This window comes from Carlito syrichta, unplaced genomic scaffold, assembly GCF_000164805.1.
Source record: "Carlito syrichta isolate Samal-C Ts95f unplaced genomic scaffold, Tarsius_syrichta-2.0.1 Scaffold303429, whole genome shotgun sequence".
Lineage (NCBI taxonomy): Eukaryota > Metazoa > Chordata > Mammalia > Primates > Tarsiidae > Carlito > Carlito syrichta.
Genome location: NW_007247525.1, coordinates 24,874 through 51,894, shown reverse-complemented (window position 1 = coordinate 51,894; position 27,021 = coordinate 24,874). Strand labels below are relative to the sequence as shown.

The 27,021-nt window shown below is 38.2% G+C and overlaps 1 protein-coding gene across 1 annotated transcript; it reads right to left on the bottom strand.

Annotated features, from left to right (window-relative positions):
* Positions 1-14,914: 14,914 nt before the first annotated feature.
* LOC103260908 (interferon alpha-5-like) lies at positions 14,915-15,481 on the bottom strand. The gene has a single exon (XM_008058559.1). The coding sequence runs from the start codon at positions 15,479-15,481 to the stop codon at positions 14,915-14,917; it is 567 nt and encodes a 188-aa protein (XP_008056750.1).
* Between the last annotated feature and the right edge of the window lie 11,540 nt (positions 15,482-27,021).

The following is a 27,021-nucleotide window of genomic DNA, read 5'->3' as shown; positions in this document are numbered from 1 at the left end:
GCCATGGCACTCCAACCTGGGCGACAGAGTGAGACTCCATCACAAAGAAAAAAGAAGAAAGAAAAGAAAAAAAAAAGTTGAGCCTCTGCAGTTCAACCTTGTGTTGTTCAAAGGTTAGCTAGTATGTATCACCTTTTTCTGTTGCAGAAACCCATTATTAGTTCTTATTCTGGATGGCATTTGTACCTTTCATACTTTACATAAGAAGGCAGACTCTTTAAGCCATATGCATTCTGTATTGTTTAGAAGCTTTCTGGACCATCTGTGGCCTTTAGGACTCTGAGTTCTTTAGAACAAAGATAGAGTTTTGTTGGCTGTTTTATTCACAACAGAGGGTGATTATTATTAGTGGATGGTTCTCCGATGTTTTTCTTTCTTCAAGAAAACACTCAAGGAGGGAGGAAGGAGGGTGGGGAGCACATGACAGTGGTTCATTACCAGTAGTAGCGAGGGCCAGTTAGAAGCAAAAACTTCACCTGCATGCAACTGACTTATGTAGTTAATCCTCACTTGTACCCCACGTTCCTATAATCAAATAATTTTGTTAAATAAAGAGAGAAAACACTCATGCAGTTCCTTGCAGTTTCATTTCACTGGAGCCACAAGGTCGGGATTAATATAGCAATTTCTCTTTCTTTCCACCATGTGCTACTGAAGTCTATAGTGCCCCTCTGACTATGTCAATATTCTAGCAGGAATTCTGGTTCTTAGCAGGTGCTTATGGGTGTGGAGATTCTAATTCTCAGATAATTTATTTCCTCGGCACCACCTCACTCACAATGTAGTTATCACGTGTAGTAAACCTTCTCCTATAGAGTGACTAAGTGTCCTCAACCCAAACTCTTCAGACTCACTTCCTGAGAGCAGACTCCCCATATCCTGATGACTTTGCTAGAACTCCTTTAGAGAGGAGGGACTTGTTTATTTGTTAGCAAAACAATGAATCCTCCAAGACCCTTGCTGTTGCCCCTAGAGTGTTCATATGAAGAACCCGAGCTCTCTGTAGAGAGCTCTTCCTATCCTGACCTATGTGCCCAGGCACCAGATGTTTTAACAGTTCTCAGATGCTGACAGCAAAGGTTTCTTTTGTCTGAGGGGGTGGAGGAATTATTATTTTTGACAGATAGTTTTTATTGTTCATGTCTTTTCCTTAAACTATTGAAGACTTATTTCCAGTGTTTCTCAGGTAAGCACAAGGGATTCAGTGATGGTGCTGTTTTCCATTAGAAGCTCATATTACAGGAGTTAGTGACCTTCAGTTGTTCACGTATCACTGTGATTCTCTTGGGCTTCTTTGCTCCTCTGTCTCTGACAATGCAGGGCAGTGAGGGCCAGACTCTTATATCAGAGAGATAGCCTTTTCTCTTTTGTGATTTTTCACTTTAAATTTAGTGCTTTAACACGTAGTAATTTACTGGGCAAGGTCTATCTTGCTATTTCTATCTTTACATTATAATTCATGATGAAGCAAAGCAAATTAAAAGAGATTTTAAAAAGGCAAAAGGACCACACTTTTTTCTCTATATTTTTCATGACTTCAGATTTTTTCATTCTCATTTCAACTTTCCTAGAAAGCAAAACTCGATAGTTGTCAGTGGATAAAAAAAATTGTAACTTCAAATGTCATGAAAGTGAAAAGAGAAAAGAGACTTTCTGTTGACAAAATGGCAAAGTGTAAGTCAGAAAAATTCAGTGTGGCAGAACTGGGGACTAAGGACTCTGGCAGAGGGGAAGATGAAGGCCAGTGTTGAGGACACGGAGGTGGGGAAATTGCTGCTTCTGCCAGAGGCTCAAAGAAGAGCAATTCCTCAGTTAATGGACTACCCTAAACTTTGCAAGATTAGCCTTTCTATGGTTTCTTTCGTTCAATCCACATGTGATCAGCTCTGAGAACTAAAGGGAGGAGTCACACCAACCAACCCACAAGAGATTGGCAACCAGAAACCCAGTCACTAGAACACTAACCCTCTCTGGCAGGATAATAAATGTGTTAGCCTTGCCTGAGCATCTACCTACTTAATAACCCACTCATGCTAGCCCAAAGATGGCTCTGAGTAAAGTACAGTTCAAAGAAACAGAATTATATGATTCCAAAAGATTTTCCTCTTAATCTGTTTAATAATAATGATATCAAAAAATGATAATACCAAAATTTATTGCATGCTAACTATGGGCCAGTCACTACTTTAAGATCATTGAAAACATTAACTCAGTAAATATATTTGGATTATACTCACCCATACAACTGTTCGTAGAGAAATATATATCTAGAGGGATAGACTAAAAAATTCAAGGTCAAAACCATAGGTCAAGCTGAGATAATGGTGAGTCGGGAAGAAATCATTAAAAGAAGTGGACATGGGATTTATGAATCAAGGAGAAGCCAGGTCATGAAAATAGGAACCTGAAGGGTGAGTTATAAGGAATTCTAAGATTCACTTCAAATTCCAAAGGGTTGATGTCTATTACTATACAGAACAACGGGGGATATAGTATGAATAAATTGAACTGACTACCTTTAAGTTTTAAGCAAAAGTGGACAAAATACCACTTAAATAATTACAATGGAGTAGTTTTTTTGTCAATTAAAAAATAAAAGCCTCAAATTTAATAAGCGATTTCACCAACAGCAGACTCCTGGAAGTCTATTTATTTCTAACTCTGGAGTTTTCTTATGAATTTAATAATAAACAAAAAGCACTTCATCAATTTTCAGTCTAAGGACAGCCCAACCCTGTAGGCTCTGACTTTGTCTTTCAGGTCCTGAGTTTCTACTGTAGACCTTCTTCAGGACAGCCTGTCATTCCCAAGAATGACAAATCAGTTTTTCACTTCCAGGAAAGACTGGACTTTGTGTTTTCTACTGATAGAATGCAGTGAAGAACATTTTGTCCTCTTTTGTATTTTTATCCAATGCTTGAATTTTCAGGACCAAATGACCTTGTGTATGACCAAGATGGAGAAATATTATGCACTTCCTACACAAAAGCAGAGTGCTTTTTTTTAAAGATGTGGAGTACAAGTCAGGATTGGGTACATAAGTGGTCTCTGTTCAAGTGAAGTTTTGGTCTCTCATTGGTCCTCACTACGCCTGGATGAATGCTTTTATTTTGTTTGTTTGTATTTGAGTTGGAGTCACTCCATTGTCCAGGTTGGAGTGCAGTGGCACCCTCGTGGCCACCCCAGTGTCTACCCACTGGGCTCAGGTGATCCTTCTGTCTCGGTCTTCCAAGGAGCTGGAACTATAGGAGTGTGCTACCAAGCCCGGCTAATTTTTGATTTTTGGTTGTAGAGACAAGGTCTCGCCAAGTTGCCTGGGCTGGTCTCGAACCCACGGGCTCAGGCAATCCACTCACCTTGGCCTCCCAAAGTGCTGGGATTACAGGCTGAGCCATTGCCCGGCCAGGATAAATGCTTTTAAAGGGCTACTTACCAAGGACAGTCTGGCTTTGACTCTGAAAGTGGCCACACTGCTTAGTCAGGTTGTCTTTGGCTGTCTATAGTTGGTATTGAAACTGATTACTTTCCCACACTTTACTTGTATCTTGCTTCTGTTTCCTAAGCTGTAAAAGATGTCAATCCTGTAATCGCTGAGATGTTGACCTGCCTACCTGTGTGCACAAACATGTATGACCCACACAGTCACAGAGTCACAGGGAGCTTTTTCCATTGACCCGGGATTGCATATTCAGTCAATGTGTTGCAAAGACTTTCATGCTCCTGCAATACTTACAGCAATACAGCAGTCTCAATGGCTGTCTGGGAATTTGGGATAGTGCCCTAGGTCATCAGTACAGAAAGTAGCCTGTTTCACATGAACTCACAGCAAATGGAGATTATGATAACCCTGACAAAAAGCTTCACTAGAGTTTCTATTTTATATGACTAGAAAAGAGTTTTTTGTTTGTAGGTCTCTTTGGTTTTTTGTTGTTGTTGTTGTTGTTGTTTTGCGTTGGAGTCTCACTCTGTCGCCCAGACTGGAGTGCAGTGGCCACTCCCAGCCACTGCAGCCTCAACCTGCTGGGCTCTGGCGATCCTTCCGCCTCAGCCTTACAAGTAGCTGGAACTACAGGCGTGCGCTACCAAACCCGGTTAATTTTTTGATTTATTATAGAGATGAGGTCTCGCCAAATTGCCCAGGCGGGTCTCGAACTTGTGGGCTCAGGCAATCCACTCACCTCGGTCTCCCAAAGTGCAGGATTACAGGCTGAGCCACCGAGCCCGGCTCTTTGGTTTTTTTTAAAGACTTCATCATCACCAGTTTCATGGTTAACTGTCAGACATTGCTATATAATAGAGCTTTACCTACTCACATTAATTGATAATAGTTCTAATTTGTTGTTTATCGAGGTTTAAGGTTCTTTGTTTCATGACCTCCAATCTTTAGGAAGAGCTTCAAATTCTAAGTATGTCTACTCAGTATAGGATGCACCACCTAGATAGATCAAGGGCATTCAGGGTGGTGTGTCCATAGAGAGAATGTACCACCCAAAAAGAGAAGAAAGATAATTGATCAGCCAATGTCTTCTTTCTGACTAAATAAAATAAATGAATTAGCTGTCATCAGAAATTGTGATGCTATAATCCCAGCACTTTGGGAGGCTGAGGCTAGAGGATTGCCTGAGCCCAAGGGTTTGAGACCAGCCTGGGCAACTTGGCGAGACCTCGTCTCTACAATAAATCAAAAAATCAGCCAGGCATGGTGGCACATGCCTGTGGTTCCAGTTACTTAAAGGGCTGAGGTGGAAGGATCACCTGAGCCCAGCAGGTTGAGGCTGTGATGGCCATGAGTATGTCACTGCACTCCAGCCTGGGCAACAGAGTGAGACTCTGACGCACAAAAAAAGAAGGAAACTGTGATGACCCAATGTGCTGCACATTGCTAATATCTTATTGATTTGCTAGGAAGGCTGTGCCCCACCTGTTGCTAAAATGTACTCAAATATCTTTCTTGTTCCTTCTGATCCAGTATTGCTTTTTTTTTTGAGTTGGAGTCTCATTCCATCGCCCAGACTGGAGTGTAGACCTGCTGGGCTCTGGCAATCCTTCCACTTCAGCCTTCCAAGTAGCTGGAACTACCTACAGGCATGCACAACCATGCCTGGCTAATTTTTTATTTATTGTAGAGATGAGGTCTCACCAAATTGCCCAGGCTGGTCTTGAACCTGCAGGCTCAGGCAATCCACTAGCCTCGGTCTCCCAAAGTGCTGGGATTACAGTCTGAGCCACTGTGCCCAGCCCTTTTTGTTTGTTTGCGTCATGACACAAATTTTAGAGATTCTTTTGTTTCCATGGACCCTGTGAATAATTGTCCCTGCACTGTGATGCCTTGCTAGGTCCCAGAGAGAAAACAAGATGCAGCAGGCGCTGGAATAACCTTCATTTCTTCCAATATTCTGCAAGCTGCGTGGTATCAGAGTCACCCATGCCAGGGACATTGATGTTGACCACGTCTCTATGGGAGAAACCTGTGCTCTCTGGATCCACTTCAATTTTCTCTCCCCTTGATAGGAACGGTTTGAACAACTAACTCAATGCTGCTTACTGGCATTGTTCAGTCTCTTGAGGACCTACCACTGTTCCAGTCATGGCAGTGAGCCTCTCTCTTCTCCTTCCATGTTCCAAGCTGCTGCTGGTTCTTTCAACTTTTTCAAGTTCACCATATGCGCTTTGGTTGAATCGTGTGCCTGGAGCAGACTCCTAGGAGAATCAGAATGTGAGTGTCTGAACAGAGGCACAGATGAGGTCCTATAATCGTACCAGTGCATGGAGTGTATACATGAGAAGGGCTTCCTCTAGTGACTGTCTTTCTGTCCTGGGTTGAACATCACTGTGTTTTGACCCCTGCAGCTCCAGAATCACCTGGTCCCTGAGGCTGGAAAAATGTGACTGTCTCCAGCTGGTGCTGCATGGTGGTTATATCACTCCTCATATCTCCATGCATACCAGCACGGTGATCTCAGCCTCTGGGGCCCTTTCTCAGGTGGACTAGATGCGCTTCCGCTGGAAGGGGTGTGAGGTGAGTAAAGTTTGGCTCCACAACAGGAAGTGGTTGGAGTGGACAGATCAGCTCTCACTTTCCAGCCCCTGCCCCGTCCTGGTCTCTCCAGGCCTGCCTGCTGGGTTCTCCACAACTCTAGAATATGTAACAGGCTAATAACTCAGAAATACCAAACAAGATATAGCCACAGAGATTTTTCAGGGCAAGGTGAGAGTACGGAGCCATCATATAACTTTTGCATCCCAAAAATATAATTTAAAAAATTACATTACAAAAATAAGTGGTAACCAAAGTAACCAAAGGTTGAAAGGGGTCATAGTATTTGAAAAGCATTAGCAATCTAAGACAGACCTGCTGGGCTCTGGTGATCCTTCCGCCTCAGCCTTCCAAGTAGGTGGAACTACGGCACGCGCTACCACGCCCGGCTAATTTTTTGATTTATTGTAGAGATGAGTTCTCGCCAAATTGCCCGGGCGGGTCTTGAACCCGCGGGCTCAGGCAATCCACTCACCTCAGCCTCCCAAAGCTCTGGGATTACAGGCTGAGCCACTGAGTCTGGCTTGGGTTTATTTTTAAATGTCCATGTTGTCCTGCTCCTAAATGGTACACACACTAGAGGTGGAAAAGGAAAGAAAGGGAAGGGGCAAAATTATTTAACATGTAAATTAGAGTCCTCTAGCCCGTCCATAGGAGGGAAAAAATCGAAATGTTGGGTCTCTAACCTAAGGCCGAGATTTGAGAGATCTCTGCTAAACTAAAACTCGCCCTTCTACTAAGTCTCTTAATTACAATGTTGCCTAGATTACTTTAATACCTCTCAATTCTATGCAAATAAATAGTCCACAGGTGTCAGCTGGCAATCAATGTATTCTCTGAAGTTCCTTTGCTTATGTTAGAACTCTGAACTACTAATCAAGGTAGAACTGATGCAAACCCCTTCCTTATTCAAAATAGGAGTGAGACTTTTCTCCTGATTATAAAGTCAAAGGACAGAATTTGATCGTAGGGATGAAGGTGTGAAACTGACAACTTAGTTTTACAAGAGAGTTAATGTTCATCAAACAGATCTTTCCTGATTTTTCTTGAAACCCCACCTCCTGGTAAGGAAGCTCCCCCACTCCGTGTCTCCTGCAGTAAGAAGAGGGACTGGAAGGCTGAGCAGGCTGGGAATAAGGGACACTTTCTGACCCTTTCTCTCCCCCACATGGCTGCCCATTATCCAAAGAGGACATGTCCTGCCTGAACATTTTCCCTCTCTAAGACACACAATTTAAGAGAATGTGCTTATTCCAATACGAGGGTCAGTTCTTTCCAGGAAAGGGCCTTTTTTAAAAATTTTTATTTTATTTTATTTTTGAGTTGGAGTCTCACTCTGTCGCCCAGACTGGAGTGCAGTGGCCGCTCCCGGCCACCGCAGCCTCAACCTGCTGGGCTCCGGCGATCCTTTTGCCTCAGCCTTCCGAGTAGCCGGAATTACAGGCACGCGCTACCATGCCTGGCTGATTTTTTGATTTATTGTAGAGATGAGGTCTCGCTGCCCAGGCGGGTCTCGAACCCGCGGGCTCAGGCAATCCACTCACCTCAGCCTCCCAAAGGCGCGGGATTACAGGCTGAGCCACCGAGCCCGGCTTTTTTTTTTTTTTTTAAGCTGCATAAACAGACTTCTGCATAAACAGAAAAGCTATTCCCCACAGATTTGTCTGTTATCTTTGTCTGTCTTGGCCAGTAGGTGAACCTCTTTCCCTGTCGATGTTTTTATGGTTCCCAGAGTAAAATGGAACCTGCTTTTTATTTCCTTTTTGCTACAGCTACTGTTACTTCTTTGTAACAGGGATATTTCCTCATTTCCATAAATATTTGTAGTAAGAAAAGAGTCTTTTATAAAAGAGTTTTGAATTTGTATACCTAACCCTGAATTGTACCCCACATCTTTAAAATAAAATAAAATAATGTTTTGAAAACCTAGAACATTCCCTCAACATCTGCTTTAATTGGTGGCTTTGCACCCTTAAGGGGAAATTGATGGGCAAAACCCACAAGGGAACAGAAAGCAGCTGCATAAATGGCCAGTGCAGATTAAAGGCGAGTGAAGAGGAGAGTGCAGTGGGGATTTCTAGAGGAAAAGAAACTATTGTGACATGGGAAGGATGGAATCCAAAACAGGGTACAGGGAAGGAGGAAGTGTGCCAGGTACCAGGATCAGCAAACGAGTGCTATGAACAGGTATATTCCACTTCAGTTTAGGAGACTAACTTCTCTTCCAGGTATTTCTGCAAGCCATCATTCCTTGACTGTATATACAAATCAGACAAATCTTCAATGCAAAGAGTGACTATTTTTCAGACTTTTCCAGAATACTTCCTAGGATTGCCTTTTTTAGTCTCTCATATTTTTGCAAGTAGGTATCAAGAGAGGGATAGGAAAGTTCCCTATTCTGATATTTGTATGTATATAAAAATAAAATTATAACTATATTTCAAGTTGTCAGGGAGAAATACTCCAAGTGTTTAAGATATTTTAGTTTGTTTAATATTCATAACAATTCTAGGAATGTTTCTACTCTACTCTACATTCACTTGGGAGGACTGAGGCTCAGGGAAGTTAAGTAAGTTTCCGAAGATCACACATAATTGCTGACAGAATCAAGATTTAATACAGAATACAATATTGCATATTAAGGAAAAATTTTTTAAAGTTTCATATTTTAAAATTCTGCTGAGATTTTAAATATGCTTTGATTGCAGCATTAAACATGTGTCTTGCTCCCTTGTCTTTCTTCTATTGGTGTTTGCTATTGTATTTTTTGCTAGTTTTCACCTATTTTTTACCTTAGATATTGGGGAAAAGAAATCCTTTAATCCAGTTTCACTTTTCCATTTTATGACAGGACTGTCCCATAATATTATATTCATTGCAAGTTGGTTATCTGTTCATCCTTAAGAGCTAATGAGTTTTGGAATTGATGCTCTACATAGTAGATGAACTATAATTTAATCAGAAAAATACACTTGTAATAATTTAAAATATATGGGGGGACCAAAAAACTGGAATTTATTTATTTTAAATGGTGTATTTATTCTCATATGTTTAAACTTCTGTCACCTGCAAAGTACTCTCCATTTGATGCAATACACCTATTGAGACGCTTTTTCCACTGCACAAAACAGTTGTTGAACTTGTCAATTTTAGTGCCTTTTAGTGCTTCTGCCATCTTTTCTTTCACCTCTTTCAGATCAACAAAACATTTCCCTCTGAGAACTTCTTTCCCTCTGAAAACAAAAAGTTGCTCAGGGTGGAAATTGGGTGAACAGGGAGGGTGGGACATCGGAATTATGTCTTTTTTGTCCAAAACTGCTGAATGCACAGTGCGTTGTGGGCAAGTGTGCTGTAAATCAAACATCATGAAATAGGCAAATATGTTGAAAGAATCTAAAAAAAAAATTACTGAAGCCGAATGCAGCCTCTCACAACAATGCTAGTAGGCACGCTGATGCCGATGGCTTCCTAGAACACTTACCTAGCCGGGGAAAGCTTGTACTACAAGGAGCTCACCCTCCTAAAGATAATTGTTTTTTGGGGGAGGTCCCCCCTCGTAGAAAAAGAGAAATTAATTGTGTACTCTCTGCTAGAAAATGAAGTAGGTTTATAAGAGCAATACTAAAAACAATGTGATATAGGGGAAAATTAGGTAATCAGATTTTAAAGCAAATAATCATTGAAATTTTATTATATACATAAATTGTATTGTATGTAGTAATTATATTAGTAATTATATTTGGAATAAAATATATATCTGATGTTAATGTAGTAGAAAGAAGCTTTCAATAAATGGCCCTAAAATGACTAGTTGGCAATAAAGGCAGAAATCAATGTAAAAATCTCATCTCAAACCATAGATAGTAATAAAATCTTAATGAAATAGAGAATGGACAGTAAGATGAGATTTTTAAATAAGAAAGAAGAGGACTGAGTATCATTGTAATTTCATGAGAAATAGCTAGACTATCAAAAATGGTGGTTATTTTTTAATATACATAAATTTCTAACTTCTTCCTATGAAGGAAGGCAAGGCTACAGAGACTTTACTGACAAGATGATGGAATGAAGTCTGATATCAGGATTTTCTCACCTAGAAACAAAAAAGTATAGGATAAGTACAGAAGATATATAAATACAAACACTGCCACCAAAGAATGGAAGGGAAATCATAATTTTAAACTGTTAGGACATCAATTAGAGAGAGTCATAATTAATTTTATGTGTCAATTTGCCTAGGTCACAGGACACAGATATTTGGCCAAACACTATTCTAGGTGAGAAATAGATATGTTTTTAAGAATATTAACATTTAAATCAGTAGACTTTGAGTAAAGCAGATTATCCTCCTTACTGTGGGCGGGCTTCATACAATCAGCTGAAGGCATTTATAGAAAAAGATTGACCTCCCTGGAAGAAAAGGGAATGCAGCCAGCAGACCACCTTTGGACTCAACTGCCCTAAATTGCCAATCTTCCCAGGTACCCAGTTTGCCAGCCTACCCTGCTGATTTTGGACTTACCAGGCTTCTACGACTACCTGAGTCAATCCCATAAAATCAATCTCTCTACCTTATACACCTCCTAAATTTCCCCATCCTCCCCTTTAGGGGAGAAAAGAAGAATGCAAAGGACAAAGTCTGTTAAAATTTAACTGAGGGCACTGGGCAACTCCAGGTTTGGAAGTGGCAAATCCAAAAATGGAGTGTGTAGCTTGAGGAAGCATCGAGAAACTTTCAGGCCCATCCTCCCTTCTATTAATATTTCAATATTTCAGACACATTTCCTAACACCTCAGTGAAAAAATGGTCTGATTACGGAAACACCTCAATGAAAAAATGGTCTAATTACAGAAATTTTTCTCAAATTATACCAAAATTGATACATTTGAATAAATAAACCTCATTGTCACTCAGGATAAAAGGCTATTATTTTTACACATTTCTCAACTTCTATTAAGCTTCTCACTTTTGCTACTTAGGCAGTATTTTTACTATTGAATGAAAGAGATCTCAAAGTTGTTATTTAAAGTGGCAATGATAATATTCTTCTATTGGTTAATATTTGAAGTCTGATATTAGAAATGATCCTGTGAAACTAAGATTGTCCTGTTCAGAGTTTAATGCACTATTAATATGAAATTATTCTGATTACCACAGAGTTCCCTGTCCAGACTGGCAGCTCTGCCTGTGCCCTGGTGTTCCATAGTTTGGGTGGAGGGGGTGATACTAGGGAGGGTAGACTGGTCTGCACGGTAGGCTGTAGACAGAATACATCTTTCTCTGTCCCCCAGATGGCCAATCATTAGAAGCCCATGCCCTGCCTGAAGCAGGAGACTTGCTGTCTTTATAATAGACCGAGTGTAAAGAAACAGGCATAGGCCTGGTGCCATGGCTCAAGCCTGCAATCCCAGCAATCTGGGAGGCAAAAGTGAGAGGATTGCCTGAGCCCACGGGTTCGAGAACAGCCTGGGCAACTTGGCAAGACCTCATCTCTACAATAAATCAAAAAATTAGCCGGGTGTGGTGGCGTGTCTGTAGGAGGCTGAAGCAGAAGGATCGCAGGAACCCAGCAGGTCGACGCAGCGGGTAGCCATGAGCATGCCACTGCACTCCAGCCTGGACGACAGAGTGAGATTCCAACTCAAAAAACAAAAACAAAAACAAAATAATTAGTTCTTGCCAAGAAATACCCTTTTGCAGTATAAAAAGAAATTCCCAGAAAGCGGTAGGGATCCTGCATGGATCAGAAAGCAGTCCTCCAGGCTTGGTGGCCGCTCTTGTCACACTTAGTCACCGGAGGCAGTGTTCCCCTGAGAGGGTTTTCAGCAGCCCACACATTAGCTGGATCCTGCTTTCTCTTTCCTTTTACCTACAGCCACTATTAGTCATAGTCAATGGAAATTCAGGAAAGCTTCTCTTACAGATGTTTCTGCAAAACCCAGAAATTGTATTTAATATCTGATTCTACTTGTGGACTTCTGCTCTTCAGGGAAACCACAAAGCTGAAGCCACAACAGGATAGAAAGCAGCTCTGTGTGAAGGGGCAGAAAGTGAAGGAGTGAATGACCAGGGTCCCGTGGTGGGGAATTCTCCCGTGAGAGAAAGGAAACCCTGGGGGCATGGGAGTGTGTCCTGTACTGTTGAGGTATGAGGAAGGGAATGTGCAGGTGCCGGAATCAACACATAAACATCTCGTGTCTTCTGCACTTGCATCTAGATAATGACTCCCTCTCCGGGGTATTTATACAAACCACCAGTACCTGACTGAGTATAAATAGGACATTTATTTGCAATGAGGTGTGACAATTTTTCAGCCTCCCTAGAAATTCTGTTTTTTCAGTGCTGCCTCCTTTGGTAGTTAATTCCTGAAAAATGGGACGCATTCCCTAAGAATTGTATGGAAACACAAATAATATTCTCATCTACAGTTTCATGAAGAAAAATGGGATAATATATACCATATTTTAGAACCTCTCTCTATGAAGGATACTATGCTAAGTGTTGTAAAATGCATGTGTTTGACTGGGAGTGATGGCTCACGCCTGTAATCCAAGCACTTTGGGAAGCCTAGGTGGGAGGAGTGCTTGGAGTTCAAGATCAGCCTGGGCAACATGGCGAGACTAGGTAATCAAAAAATTACCAGATGTGGTGGTGTGGGTCTGTAGGTCCAGCTACTCAGGAGGCTGAGTCAGAAGAATAGCCTGATCCCAGGAGGTTGAGGCTGTGGTGAGTCATGGTCGTGGCACTGCACCCCAGCCTAAGACAGAGTGAGACTCTGACCTAATGAACAAATAAATAAATAAAAATACATATATTCATTTAAGAATCACGATAACCATATTAATATTTTGAACCCTTTTTATTTACGAGAAAACTGAGACTTAGAGAGATTAAGTGTGTTTCTCAACATCACATATGCATGCAAGCAGAATGAAATTTCCATGTAAAATTTTTTTATCATTATCTACAATGATGCTTTAAGTTTTAAGTTTTGTATTCTAGATTTCCGTTATAAATCTTCTTTTACTCAAATTATAGATAATTCTATATTCTCTTCTCTCTAGGTGTCCTTGGTTCATGTTATATTTTCAGCTGATTTTGATCAATTATTTTTCTTTAAGTATTGAGAAGGAGATTCTCCAATTGAGTTTCCCACTTTTATTTTATTTTCATTTTAAAGTGAGTTTTTCTTTACTGACATTAAACCTAGTATTAATAAAATGATGACAAATTATTAATGCAAATAATTTTATATATTATGATTTTTGAAATACATAAAATATTAGATATATTAATACAATTTGCCAATACATGAAATTTGCAAAATCTATCCAGAGGCATATAGTCTTTTCAAAAAGGAAAAACTATGCAGCTAAAAAATAATCCACATTCTTTTTCAGGTATGAGATTATTTCTCCCCTCCATTTTAATGGCAAACTTCTCACAATTATTTTCTGTAGATTTTGTAACTGATTTGCCTTCTCTGATGAACTCTTCCGCCTACTCCAATGTGGTTTCTCCTGATTAATTATTGCTACTAATCTTGCAATCACTAAGCTCTCCAATGCCATCTATTTTCCTGAGGTAGTGGACAGCAATCAACATTTTCCATAGTCTATCGATTCTTCTTCTAAGCACATTTATTTTCTTAAATACTCTTGTTTCAGCATTCTCTTTTGTCCTTCTAATATAAGTTATTCCACCTGTTTCCTTTGTGGCCCTTTTCTTCTCTCCTTTAAATCGTTTTCTCCCTCTGCATTCTCTTGTTACATGAGCATCCTCGTTGAGGACTTTCAACTACCACCTACAAATCTCCAGGCAGACTCATGTATCTAACTGGCAATAGACATTTGCACTTACACATTTAAAAGTCAGTTTAAGCCGGACTCAGTGGCTCAGCCTGTAATCCCGTGCCTTTGGGAGGCTGAGGTGAGTGGATTGCCTGAGCCCACGGGTTCGAGACCCGCCTGGGCAGGTGAGACCTCATCTCTACAATAAATCAAAAAATCAGCTGGGCATGGTAGCGCATGCCTATAATTCTGGCTACTTGGAAGGCTGAGGCAGAAGGATCGCCGGAGCCCGGCAGGTCGAGGCGATCCAGTCTGGGTGACGGAGTGAGACTCCAACTCAAAAATAAAATAAAATAAAATAAAAGTCAGTTTATGGAGGCTATCTCTGCTTTTATTTTTATATCATAATGTGCTTTGGTCTACTTTCTGCTGAAAGGAATTCATTGATTTTTCTGTCTTCTCATTAGGACATTTAACAAAACTGACATTAAGTATGGTTATTGTTTTTAGGGATTCTTCCCCTACAAAAATCAAATATACAAGAGAGCAAGAACTGTATTTGTTATTTTCACTGCTATATCCTGGAGGTAACTTACAACCTGGTTTGGAGAAAGTCTATTTTTCTTATATGTTTTTATAATAATGGTGGGTAAATAAATTGTACCATTTATTCTTTAATCAGATTGCACAATCAGGCTTGGAGTTTCATTTTAAAGAATAAACAAATACAATAAATATTTTAGAGTAAAATTTAATGAACAAAGCAAAATAATAAATGGTCTAAACATAAAGAACATATTATATTAACAACAATGCAAAAGTACACATGATATTGTATGAAAAAATATTTTAAGCATAAATATTTGAGTAAATAAATATTAAATAGTTCCCCCTCATGACAATTTGTAAGGGACTAGTGTCTGCTGAGTTAAAGATGATGCTGTTTAACACTTTGAAAATATTTGGAAAAGTGTAATTCAAGTCATGTTGTGACTACAGAAATGAGAACCTTTGAAATGGCGGAATTTATGAGAGTGTGGGTTGATATATTAGTCAGTGAGAATCATTTCTATGTTGGACCAGGTCTCACTTCCTTCTCCTTAATCTTTCTTGCAAGTTTGTCGATGAAGAAAAGGATCTCATAATTTCTGCTCTGACAACTTCCCAGGCACAAGGGCTGTAGTTCTTCTCTTTTAGGTAGAGAGTGATTCTTTGGAAGTATTTCCTCACAACCAGGAAGGAGTCCTCATTCACTGGGGGCGTCTCTTCTTTCATCTCCTGCATCACACAGGTTTCAAGGTCATTCAGCTGCTGATAAAGTTCAGTGCAGAGTCTGTCGAGGAGGGTCTCATTCCAAGTAGCAGATGAATTTGTTGTGCTGAAGAGGTTGAAGGTCTGCTGGATCATCTCATGGAGGACAGAGATGGCTTGAGCCTTCTGGAACTGGTTGCCCTCAAACCCCTCCCCGGGGAATCCAAAGTCATATCTGTCGTTCAGGCAGGAGAAAGGAGAGATTGTCCTCATTTGTGCCAGGAGCCTCAAGACTCTCCTGTGACCCAGTTTGTGGGTCTGAGTCAGATCACAGCCCAGAGAGCAGATGGACTGGCAGCTGAGCACCACCAGGGCCATCAGCAAAGAAAAGGGCAAGAACATTGTGGATGTTGCAGATGCTGCTGGGCTGGTTGAGATGGGTAGCTCTGAGCCTTGAGCTGTAAGTTCTCTGAAGACCTTGCTTTGGGCATAGGTCTTAAATAGGGAACAGGCAAGTTTCCATTTTCTGAATGCCCCTGGGTTACTTTCTACTTCTGTTTTTGCTTTTCTTTATGGACTCACTTAATGGGTTTAGAGCAGTGTTTCTCAACTTTTTTTTTTTTTTTTGTCTTGCCCTTTTCTCATTCTCAAAGCCTTTTTAGAGTTTTTTCTTTAATTGAAACCTTATATGAGTTTAATAATACATATATACTTTATATCTTTCTATATATGTAATGTATGAATATCTCTACTTTATATATAAAAAGCCTAAAGTTTAATCTTTTCATTCAATGGAGATTTAGCATAAAAGCCAAAAGTTAAATTTAAAGTCTATTGACATTTAACTTAACACTATAACTAAATTCTTAGTGACTTTAATGTAATTTATTTACTTTTATAAATTGTAATGTGACAGATTACATAAAAACATTAACAAATTATAAAAATACATAATACCTAATGCAGTAAAATACTTAGAAATTACTCAAAACTGCTAAAAACTATTAAAAATTTAAATTATTTTCTTAATTTATTTTTAGTATAATTATCTTTTAAGTTTGCTTCATATGACAATGATTTTAATGTTAACTTGGGAGCAACAGCATACCCAATGAGAATACACAATTGAGAAAACATCATCAATTGGTTTTAAAACTTTTTGTTCACTAAAGTTCAAATTTCCAAAGAAGTTTCAAAGGTTTTCAATCCTAGCTGATACTTATCAAACTAAAGGAGACCATCTTTTTCCTAGATGTCCATAATGAGATGTAAACATGACAAAGTAAATGGGATATATAATTGTTCTACTTAACATGCGGTACCCCAGATTTTTTTCTGATTTTTCACTTTCTTGGAAGGCAAAAGTTGCTACTTTTAGTATTTGAATTATTTGGGACAAAAAAAGCACATATCTAAATGTAATAAAATTTTTTAAAGGAAGCTAGGAAAAAACAATAACTTAAGTGCAATTTAGTTGCATTCAACCCATCCAAGATGGAGATTAAGGGGTGAAGAAGAGCAGAAGCAAAAGGGAGGAAGGGATGTAGGCCAATGGTCGCAAGCATGCAGGACTGGAATAAAAGTGAGCATTTCTTGGCTAGGAGTAGTTTTCAGCTTTGCTGAATCAAACTTTCACAGAGAGCCAACAGAGATACACAATCACAAGAGTTAATACACAAGAAAGGCAACTTTTGAAAATACACTATTTTCCCTGGATAATGGGTAAATGTTAATTGTACCAACTTCTCCCCTAGTGGATAAATAAACTCAACAGATGAATATTTTATTGTCATGTCTCTAAAAAGAAGCAGGGGAATATATAATTTCAAAGAACACTTCCCCCAACATAAAAGAGTTAAATAATAAAGATAATGTTGACAAAGGAAATAGCCAAATTGTAGAAAGTGTTTATTTTCAATCATTGTTCTTAGCACTTGCAAAATCAAGGATCACTTTACCAATAAGGATTACACATTTTTCATATGTACTAAACACTTACTATGTGTGTAACCCATTTATTTACTGGCTATATCATTGGCCAAGTCATTGATGGTGATAGTTTCTACCATTATCCCCATTTTCAAAAGAAAAAATGGAAGCACAGGGAGCTGTTGAATTGTGGAGCTACTGTTGATACCCAGACAATTCAAATCCTCAGCTCTTCCATGTTCTCTGGTAATATTGCTAGCCATAAGTACCAGAACAGACTTCTAGACTGATCAATATTTTCCCAGTAGAGTTCAACCTAAGAAATGACAGTGTCTTCATCTTCTGTTTTCATTCTTCTACCTCACTGAAAAAGTCTCATTTGTTTATGCCAGACATGTTACATTTATGAATAAACTGAGCCCTAGTTTACTTAAATATTATATTCTAGTTTTGTGTTCATAAGCATGTATTTTTAAAATTTTGAATGTATTGTAAAATATTTTGTTCACTTAGTGAATATATTCATATACAACTCTTTGAAACTCTATATATTTCAGTTCACTTATTCAACTATCCATGATGCTTTAGATTTCTACCTGTAAGCACAGATTTAAGTAAGACTGATTTATAATCAGGGTAGTGGCATTAACTAAACTAAACTAATGAGTTAAGGCTTAGCTCAGAGACAGCCTATCTGGAAGGACCCACTAAAGGAACTAAAAGTGTGGAAATGAAAACATTCTGGAGAAGCAAGGGGGGGTCTAGCACATAAGAGAAGGAGCATTGAAATGGCAAAAGACTTTGAGTCACCTGACTCACCAGGTGGTTGATGCCTTTTATGCTGTAGGTCAGCAGAGGTTGCGGTGGATTGGTAGTACTTAGTTTGAGGAAATGTTGTTGCACCCTGACCAGATTCTTATGCCTACTGCCCAGAAAAACCAGAAGTGATACAGTCATTACAATGGAGAAAGAGTTTAATATTGCAAAGCAGCCAAGTGAGGAGGATGGAAGAAATTATTTAAATCCGTCTCCTCCCAAATTCAGATGATAGGGTTTTTAAAATGAACTTGGTGGGCAGAGTGACATAGGTGCTGCTGATTGGTTGATGATGACTTGGGGGTTATCAAAACTGTCTTCTTGTCACAGAACCAGTTTTTGGGAGAGGGCATCCCAGAACTAGTAGAGTCAGTTTCTTGGTGTTCTAGGTTTGGGTGGAACATCATGTCCATTTGACTATGAAAAATATCTCAAAACACCATTAGGTTTTACAGTAGATGCTATCTACTGTAATGATGTAGATGCATGTCCTATGACTACCAGGTACTACCCCTTGGACTGTGAGCCATTCTGGAGATAGTTTAGGAGGAAAAAGTATGGGGGGAGGTGGGATCCCTGGAAATTGAAACTGCTTTTGTCCTTCAGCAGCCTGAAGTCCATTGGTTAAGAGAGAATATGTTGATCAGACTCACGGGGCAACTTCCCCTTACCCAGAGAAAAAGACAAGAAGGTAATTAATATTGGAGTGAAAGAAAACTTAGAAACAATATACTTGTTGACTTCTAACCATAGCTGTAGCTTTTCAGGGCTCTGGTATCTTCTCAACTTTTACCCTTTGGTCCAATATTAATTTTACACAGGTGGTCTTAGAACCAGTAAAGAAAAACTTATGCTGACATCTAATACGACATTATGGAAGATTTTCTTTAGGACTATTGCAACAGGTTTCAAATTTATCACAATAGGGGAAAGAGATCAATCAGGGCTTAACTCTGAAAATAACAAAAACATCTTGAGATTTGGACCCAACAAGTAGAATGAGGGAGCCAGTGCATGGAAAATCACTAGGAAATATTTGCTAAATCAGATGAACAGAATTCTAACTAATGGTAGGCCAGAATGATTAGATATCCAGGGTGATCAAATATCAAAGGTAGGGGGAATTCTCATAAAACAGACTTAGCAGGATTCTTGCTACAACTGAACTAGACAGATCAAAGACTGTGTCCAAAGGCATCACCTAGTTCAAAAAAGAGGTCATCCTCATCGAAGTTTGGTCAAGGAGAGAGTCTCTGTCAGAACCTTAAAGGCTAAGGAATAAGAGATAGGAATATGTTCTGGACAGTTACATGAGAGATAAAATTGTATGCCTTTTGAAAAAATTGGAATTTAAAAGATAACTTAAATCAATAAAATATATTTTTAAAATATTTAATCAGCAACGTTCAGCATTTTGGAACCCTATTTATTTGAAATTCTTTTTTCAGAAACAGTTTTAGACTTACGGAGAGTTGCAGGATAGTGACCCACAACACCGTAGCACAGTTATAAAATCTAAGCAATTAAGGTTAGTGTACTATTATTATCTAAACTTCAGATTTTCTCAGTTTTTTCACTGATGTCCTTTTTCTGTTTCAAGAATCAATCCAGGATTCTATATTACATTTCATTGTTATGTGACTTTCTCGATCTTGAGATTTTGAAGAATATTGTTCAGCTATTTTATAGATTTGGATATGTGTGATATTTTCTCATGCTTAGATTGAACTTACAGATTCATATGGGGAACATAAATAGAGTTGATCCTTATGACATCACGTGATATAGGAGACATATGATATCAATGTGATGTAAATATCACTCACTTGGTTATGTTGGTGTCTACTGGGTGTCTCCAACATAAAGTTACTATTTTTTCCTTTCCATACTTTCTGCATTAGAAACATGTCACTAATCTCAGCCCACATGCAAAAGGAGGTAAATTAAACTTCACCCATGGAGAAAGGAGTAACAAAAACTTTGTTGACAAATACTAAAGCATCATAGTAATTAAAAAATCTGCTGGAGAAAAATACTTTGAAGTTACTCAGTTGTCCTCATTATCCTCACGCCCTTCACAGTGGATTTTGCCTATTGTAATTATTTTTATGGTGTTCTAATAATGATATTCTACTCTTATCACTTCTCGGCTTTTTGGCTAAGATTCTACTCTCCCCATTCATTTTATATTTATACTTGAAATTCTTCTGATAGAAAGAGTTGGCCCTTCTCCTCAATTTATTTCTTTATCCAACTCACTTACTTATATAATTATGAATGCCTACTCACTTATATCGTTATGAATGCATAGATAATTATTCTATTATTTGGGATACAATTAAATACTATGGTTTTATTGCATTGCTCTAATTGTCCAAATGTTGGCTATTGGAAGTTCTTTCAGGTTGGCTCCTGTGTTCTTTTGACATGCACCTACGCTTTTTGATTTTGAGCACTTCCCTAGCTCTGGCATCACGAGAGATTCCAGGCTATCCTTGTACTTCCATGCTACAGACCTAGAATTAGTCATTTCTCCATGAAGTCCTAATTTTTATTCGAGATTGGCTTGTAGAAGTCAAGGTCTGAGAGTGAGATGTGCTTAGCACTACCAGGATGTCATTGCTTCTAGGTCCTCTCAGTGATAAAATAATAAGTATAAAAATGTATATGAATCGATGTATGTGCATATATCTATCTTTATATCTCTACACAACTCTATCTCAAAAAGTACTAAAGCAAACAAGAAAATATACCGATATCTTTTATTCTAATCCAGCACAATAATGAACATTTTAGCCTTTCCATTTTGATTATTTGAAACTTCCTTCCCCTGCTCTGAGGTACCTGGCTTTTATTATCCCCAACATTTTTACTTATTTACTTGATCCTAGCAATACATATAAAGTAGTTCCAGAACTACTAACCAGAATCTCTGAGATAAATCTACCATCTAGAGTACAATGCTTGTGAACAATAATTTTGTCTTTAACCTCCAGTCATAACATGGTAGAACAGAGAATGTGTCACTTTCAAAGGTGTCATGTCATACATTTAGTACATTAGTATGTCATAGTCTACATTCAACCTCGGTGTCTACTGCCAATGTGGGTTTTTAAAAAAATTACAGACAATTAAATATACATCTTTTAGCTCATAGTTCCATAGGTTTTAACAAATAAATAGAGTCACAGCTGATTTATTTTTACCTCAAGTTTTCTTGTAAGTTTCAAACTGACCAAAAAGTTTCTACCAATTTATATCATGACAATTGCCTTGGCATACAGGAATAACTTTTCTACTTTCAGGAGGTCATTGGTTGCATTGATGACCCTCTTATGGCCAATCTACTGTTTTAATTCCCAGCAAAGATACATCTGAATCTCACATATTCCCAAAATATATATTAATGTTGTCCTCCCAGATGATGGAGTGCTTGGAGGAATCTTATAGAGGATTCTAAGAAGAAGCCAGAGTTGAAAGTACCAGGAATCTATCTCCTCATCTAGACACAAGTTACACTGGCAGAATCTGTCAGTTTTGACACTTGGGAGCATATTGAAGGCTTGGGACTTCCAGGGGAAGGCTTGGATGGTAAATTGTGGTTAATTTTAGTCAATTTCAGCTCTTAGCACAGTAGCATCAACAGTCTCTTCCCCATCTCACCATTAAGTCCTGTGGCAGGCAGCTGCACTCATGTCCCAGGAGCAGCCTATGTGCAGCTTATGGGAGCCAAGGTGGGCTAAAAGAACCCCTTCTACCAAATATCAGGGATATATGCCCTGCTCTCTGATTGCTGCTTCCGATACCCCCATTGTTGTAAGGCCTTATCTCTCTTTGAAGAGACTTCCAGAGTATTAAAGGACCAGTGTCTTTCCTCTACCTCTTTGTTTTTCTCTTTTTCCCATTTGCAAAACTGTACACTAGGCCATACAAAAGCATCTGTAGACACAAGGAACATTAAAGAGTGACTGCACATGCCCAGGGAAAGGTGCAGGCTCAGAAACAACATGAGAAGACCTTAAGTTTATACCTCAGGCAGATCCATGGCACAGAGATAGCCCTAAACAATAAAAACAAGGGCAGTATTTTATAAAAACAGAAAACCCTGGATAAGGGGGAGAATCTGATTTCTAGAGTTACTACATTATTAGATTTATATATCCAGTCTTTAACACTGCAAAAAAATCACAAGGTATATATTGAAACGGAAAAGTATGGCCCATTCAAAAGGAATAAAAAAATCATCAAAATCCATGCCTGAGAAAAAACCTAATATCAGATCAACTAGATGAAGACCTTAAAGCAACTGTGTTAAAGATGTTCAAAGAACAGGAGGAAGGTGTGGAAAAAGTCAAGAAAATGATGTATCAATAATCAATAAAGATATAGAAAACCTATAAAGAAACCAGAAAGAAATTCTGGAGCCAAAAAGCTCATTAACTAAAATAAAAATTTTATCAGAGGAATTTAAAGGCACATTTGAGTAGACAGAATAAAGAATCAATGAACTTGAAGATGGGATAGTTAAATGATCAAGTCTGAGGAACAGAAAGAAAAATGATTAAAGAAAAGTGAATTGAGTCTAAGAAAACTGTGGGACACCATAAAGTAGACTTTAATGGGGAAAATGGTGACTTGTATCTCCAAATAACACTACTGTTTAGTTTCCTTCTACTTGTTTAAGTTGTCATGGCTTTTGAATATGTGAGTACATTTTCATTGATCATTGCACACATTCAAGTGGTCTTCTCAAAAACTGGTAACCCAGTAAGACCATCAGAAAAATCCCAGTTGAGGGACAATCTATAAAATACCCTAATAGCATTCCTTAAAACTATCAAATCATTGAAAATACTTCAATTCTAAAAAAAAAAAAAAAAAAAAATCACAATTCAAAATAGACTAAGGAGTCACAACAACTAAGTATAACATGGTATCATGGAAGGTATCAAGAAACAGAAAAAGAACATCAGGTAAAATCTTTAAAAAATTTGAATAAAGTATGACTCCATGTAATAATAATGGAGAAATATTGATTTATTAATCATGACAAATGTCCCATAGCAATATAAGATTTTAATAATAGAGGAAACTTGGTGTGAGTTATATGAAAACTTTCTGTACTATTTTCATATTATTTTCTGTAAATCTAAATCTATCCTAAGAAAGTTTATTAAGAGTTTGAAGTCCTAATCAAGAAAAACACTCATTTAAAAATAAAAACACAACTTGCAACTTGGGAGAAAATATTTACAATCATGTCTTTAAAAAGGTTTTTTCTAGAATATATTAGAAACACTTACAAATCAGTAAAGATAAGCAACCCATTGGTAGTTAATAAATGTATGAAAATATACTTAGCTTCATCGACCACTAAGGGAATACAAATGACAACTACAGTGAAATGCCACATTTCTGAAACCATAATGCCTATATTAAAAAGACTAGGAACTGGTACTCTCATATATTCTCAGGAGAATATAAAAAGTTGCAAACTCTTTGGAAGATTTTTTCTTATAAAATTAAACATGTACATATTTTATATTCCACAAATTTCGCTCCTAGGCAATTACTTATGAGAATGAAACCTATCTCTACAAAAAGTATATTTTATAAGAAAATTCATGGCAGCTACATTCATTATAGCCAAAAGCTTCAAACAATCCAAGAATTCATCAACACGAAATGCATAAATATAATCGGGATTTTTCATTCAATGGAATATTCATTAGCAATAACAAAAATTACTGATACATGCAACAAAATGTATCAGTTTTCTGAATCATCGAAACACATTGACCAAAAAAAAGCAGACACACAAGGAACATTCTATTTCTGTGAGAGTTCAAGAAGAAATAAAATGAAGTATTGATATGGAAACCAGAGAAGTGCTTGCCTCTGAATATTGGAATTTACAAATTTCTTGAGTGGTGCTGCTTTATCTATCTTGATTACATTGTTGATTATATGGCTCAATCTATCTATTAAATTTAGCAAACTGTATACCTAATTTATGTATTATGTTTTTCTTTGTATATCAGTCTTATGTAAATAATGTAAAATATAAGAAAGCAGGGGTCATCTTTGCATTCTCAACCTTATTTTTTGAGGGCAAGCACACAAACTAGTATGTTGATGCTCACGTTTATAAAATTTCCAAATGGATTGTATCACTTAATCTGAATTTTCTATTATAAAAATCTGGATATATTGGTTTTTATTACAAATATACAAAAGAAGATTTTGCTTATAGCAAAATTTAATAAACGACAAGATAATTAACAGATTAAGATGAATGTGTTGTTACATCTAACACAATGTAGAGGCGAACGTGTAATTTTATTGAAATATTTTAAAGACTATAAACAGAAGAATATGAATGGGTAAAGAAGCACAAATAACAGCATAAATAAGTAAATACAGCATGCTCATAAAAATTATTACTCTAGTCCTGCAACTTTTAAAAATATAGTTGCCTTATAATACTAGAAATAAACTGCCAAATTTAAGGCAAAATATTTTATACCAATAGCAGTCTTTGAAGGGAGTAAAAATTTATTGTCAATGAAACATCTGGGCTGTTTGTAATTCAATGAAAGACTACTCATTAGCATTCACTCTTGGTGTACAGTCTATGGGCTCTGACAGTGCTTAATGACATGTATCCACCATTAGAGTGTCACGAAGAATAGCTTCTCTGCCCTGAAAAATTGCTTGTGCTTCACCTATTTATCTTTCCCTCTTTCACCTGGAGCTGCCTGCGACCACTGATGTTTTTACTGTCTCTGTAGTTTTGCTTTTTGAAAATGTTTTGGCTGAGCACGGTGTCTCAGCCTGTAATCCCAGTACTTTGGGAAGCCCAGGCGAGAGGATTGCCTGAGCCCGGGGATTTGAACCAGCCTGGGCAACTTGGTGAGACCTCGTTTCTACAATAAACCACAAAAAACTAGCCAGGTGTGGTGGTGTGCGCCTGTAGTTCTGGCTACTTGGAAGGCTGAAGCGGAATGATCACCTAAGCCCAGCAAGTCAAGGCTGTGGTGGCCGTGAGCATGCCACTGCACTCCAACTGGATGACAAGCGTGAGACTCCAACTTAAAAAAAAAAAAGAAGAAAAGAAAATGTATCGACGGAATGATGAAAGTTTGTAGGATTTTCAGATTGGCTCCTTTTATTAAGCAATGTACATTTAAGATTCCTTCATGTATTTGGGGGCCTTGATAGCTCATTTCTTTTTAGTGCTGAATAATACATTATTGTATGACTATACCACAGAGCATTTATCCATCCAGCTATTAACGTACATATTGTTACTTCCAAGTTTTGGTAGTTATGAACAAAGCTACAATAAACATCTGTTTGCAGGTTTGTATGTGGACATAAAATTTCAATTCATTTGAATAAAAACTAAGGTGTATGATTGTTGAATAGTATGGTAAAACTTGTTTAGTTTTAAAAGAAACTGAAATACTGACTTTAAAATTGACTGTACTATTTTGTATTCCCACCAACAATGAATAAGAGTTACTGTTCTGCATGCTTACCAGCAGTGTGTGTTGTTGGTGTTTGGGGGTTTAGCCACTCTAATATGTGTATAGTGGGATTTCTTTGTTGTTTTGCAATTCCCTAATAACATATGATGAAGCCTGGCTTGGTGGCTCAGCCTGTAATCCCGCGCCTTGGGAGGCTGAGGTGAGTGGATTGCCTGAGCCCGCGGATTCGAGACCCGCCTGGGCAACTTGGTGAGACCTCATCTCTGCAATAAATCAAAAATTAGCCGGGCTTGGTAGCGCGCACCTGTAATTCTGGCTACTCGGAAGGCTGAGGCGGAAGGATCACCGGAGCCCAGCAGGTCGAGGCTGCAGTGGCCGGGAGTGGCCACTGCACTCCAGTCTGGGTGGCAGAGTGAGACTTCAACTAAAAAAAAATAAGTAAATAAATAAATAACATATGATGGTGAGCATATTTTCATATGCATTTGACAACTTTTTCCCTGCTTTGGCTAGGGGTCTATTCAGAGTTTTTGCCAAATTTCTTATTGGGTTGTTTGTTCTCTTATTGTTGAGTTTTAATTATTCATTGTATATTTTGGATAACAGTCATTTTTCAAACATGTCTTTGCCTATATTGTTCCCAACCTGTGGCTTGTCTTATTCTCTTGACAGTGTCTTTTGCAGAACAGAAGTTTTTAATTTTAAAGAAATTCAATTTATCAATTTTTTCTTTACTCCCGTGGATCATGTCTTGGTGTTTCAACTAAAGTCATCATCAAGCACAAAGTCATCTGGATTTTTGCTTTTAAAAAAAAGTTTAATGATAAAGGTAGCTCTTAAATTTCACTCTACAACCTCCTAGGTACTTTCATGGTATTCCTTCTCTTCCAGATAGAAACTGGTTTCCTGAAGTTTCTCCTCACAGACTTAGGGATTTCTCCTACTTTTTTTTACTGATCTGAACAAGTTGCCAGTTCTTCCAGCTGCTGATCAGTGAGGGATTTCTTCAGAGGGAGCTATTCAAAGCAACAGAAGAGCCCTTTGTTCTGAAGTGGTTATAGGTTGGCTACAGCATCTCAAGGAGGACAGCAGTGGCCTCACGTCGTCGCAGAACTGATTTCATCTAGCTGTCTCTTGGAAACTTAAAGTCATTTCTGTTCATCAGACAGGAGGAAAAGTCTCCTTATTCTATCTGAAGCATAAAGGTCTCTTATTCATCAGTCCTTGGCTCTGAGGCAAGACACAGACCTAAACCAATAGGGATGCTGAAGGATATCGCTAAGGCTGCTGTGAGGTATAGAGATGGAAGAGGCCACTGAAAATCCTGTTGTTGCTACAGATATGCATATGAATCTGTTGGCTCTCTGTATATCTTCTTCTGAGAAGTATCTATTCATCTTTTGTCCACTTTTTAATGGGGCTGTTTTTTTTGTTTTTCCTTTCGGTGCATTTGAGTTCCTTGTAGATCCTAGATGCTAGGCCTTAGTCAGATATGCAGTTGGCAAATATTTTTTTTCCCATTCTGTGGGCTGTCTCCCTGTTCTCTTGATGGCTTCTTTTGCTTTGCAGAAGCTTGTCAGTTTGATAAGGTCCCACTTGTCTGTCTTATCTCTCTCTTATGGTATGGGCACTTGGGTTTTTGATCAGGAATTGGTTGCCAGTTCCAATTTCCATGAGGGTGTCTCCTGCATTTTCTAAGATTATTAT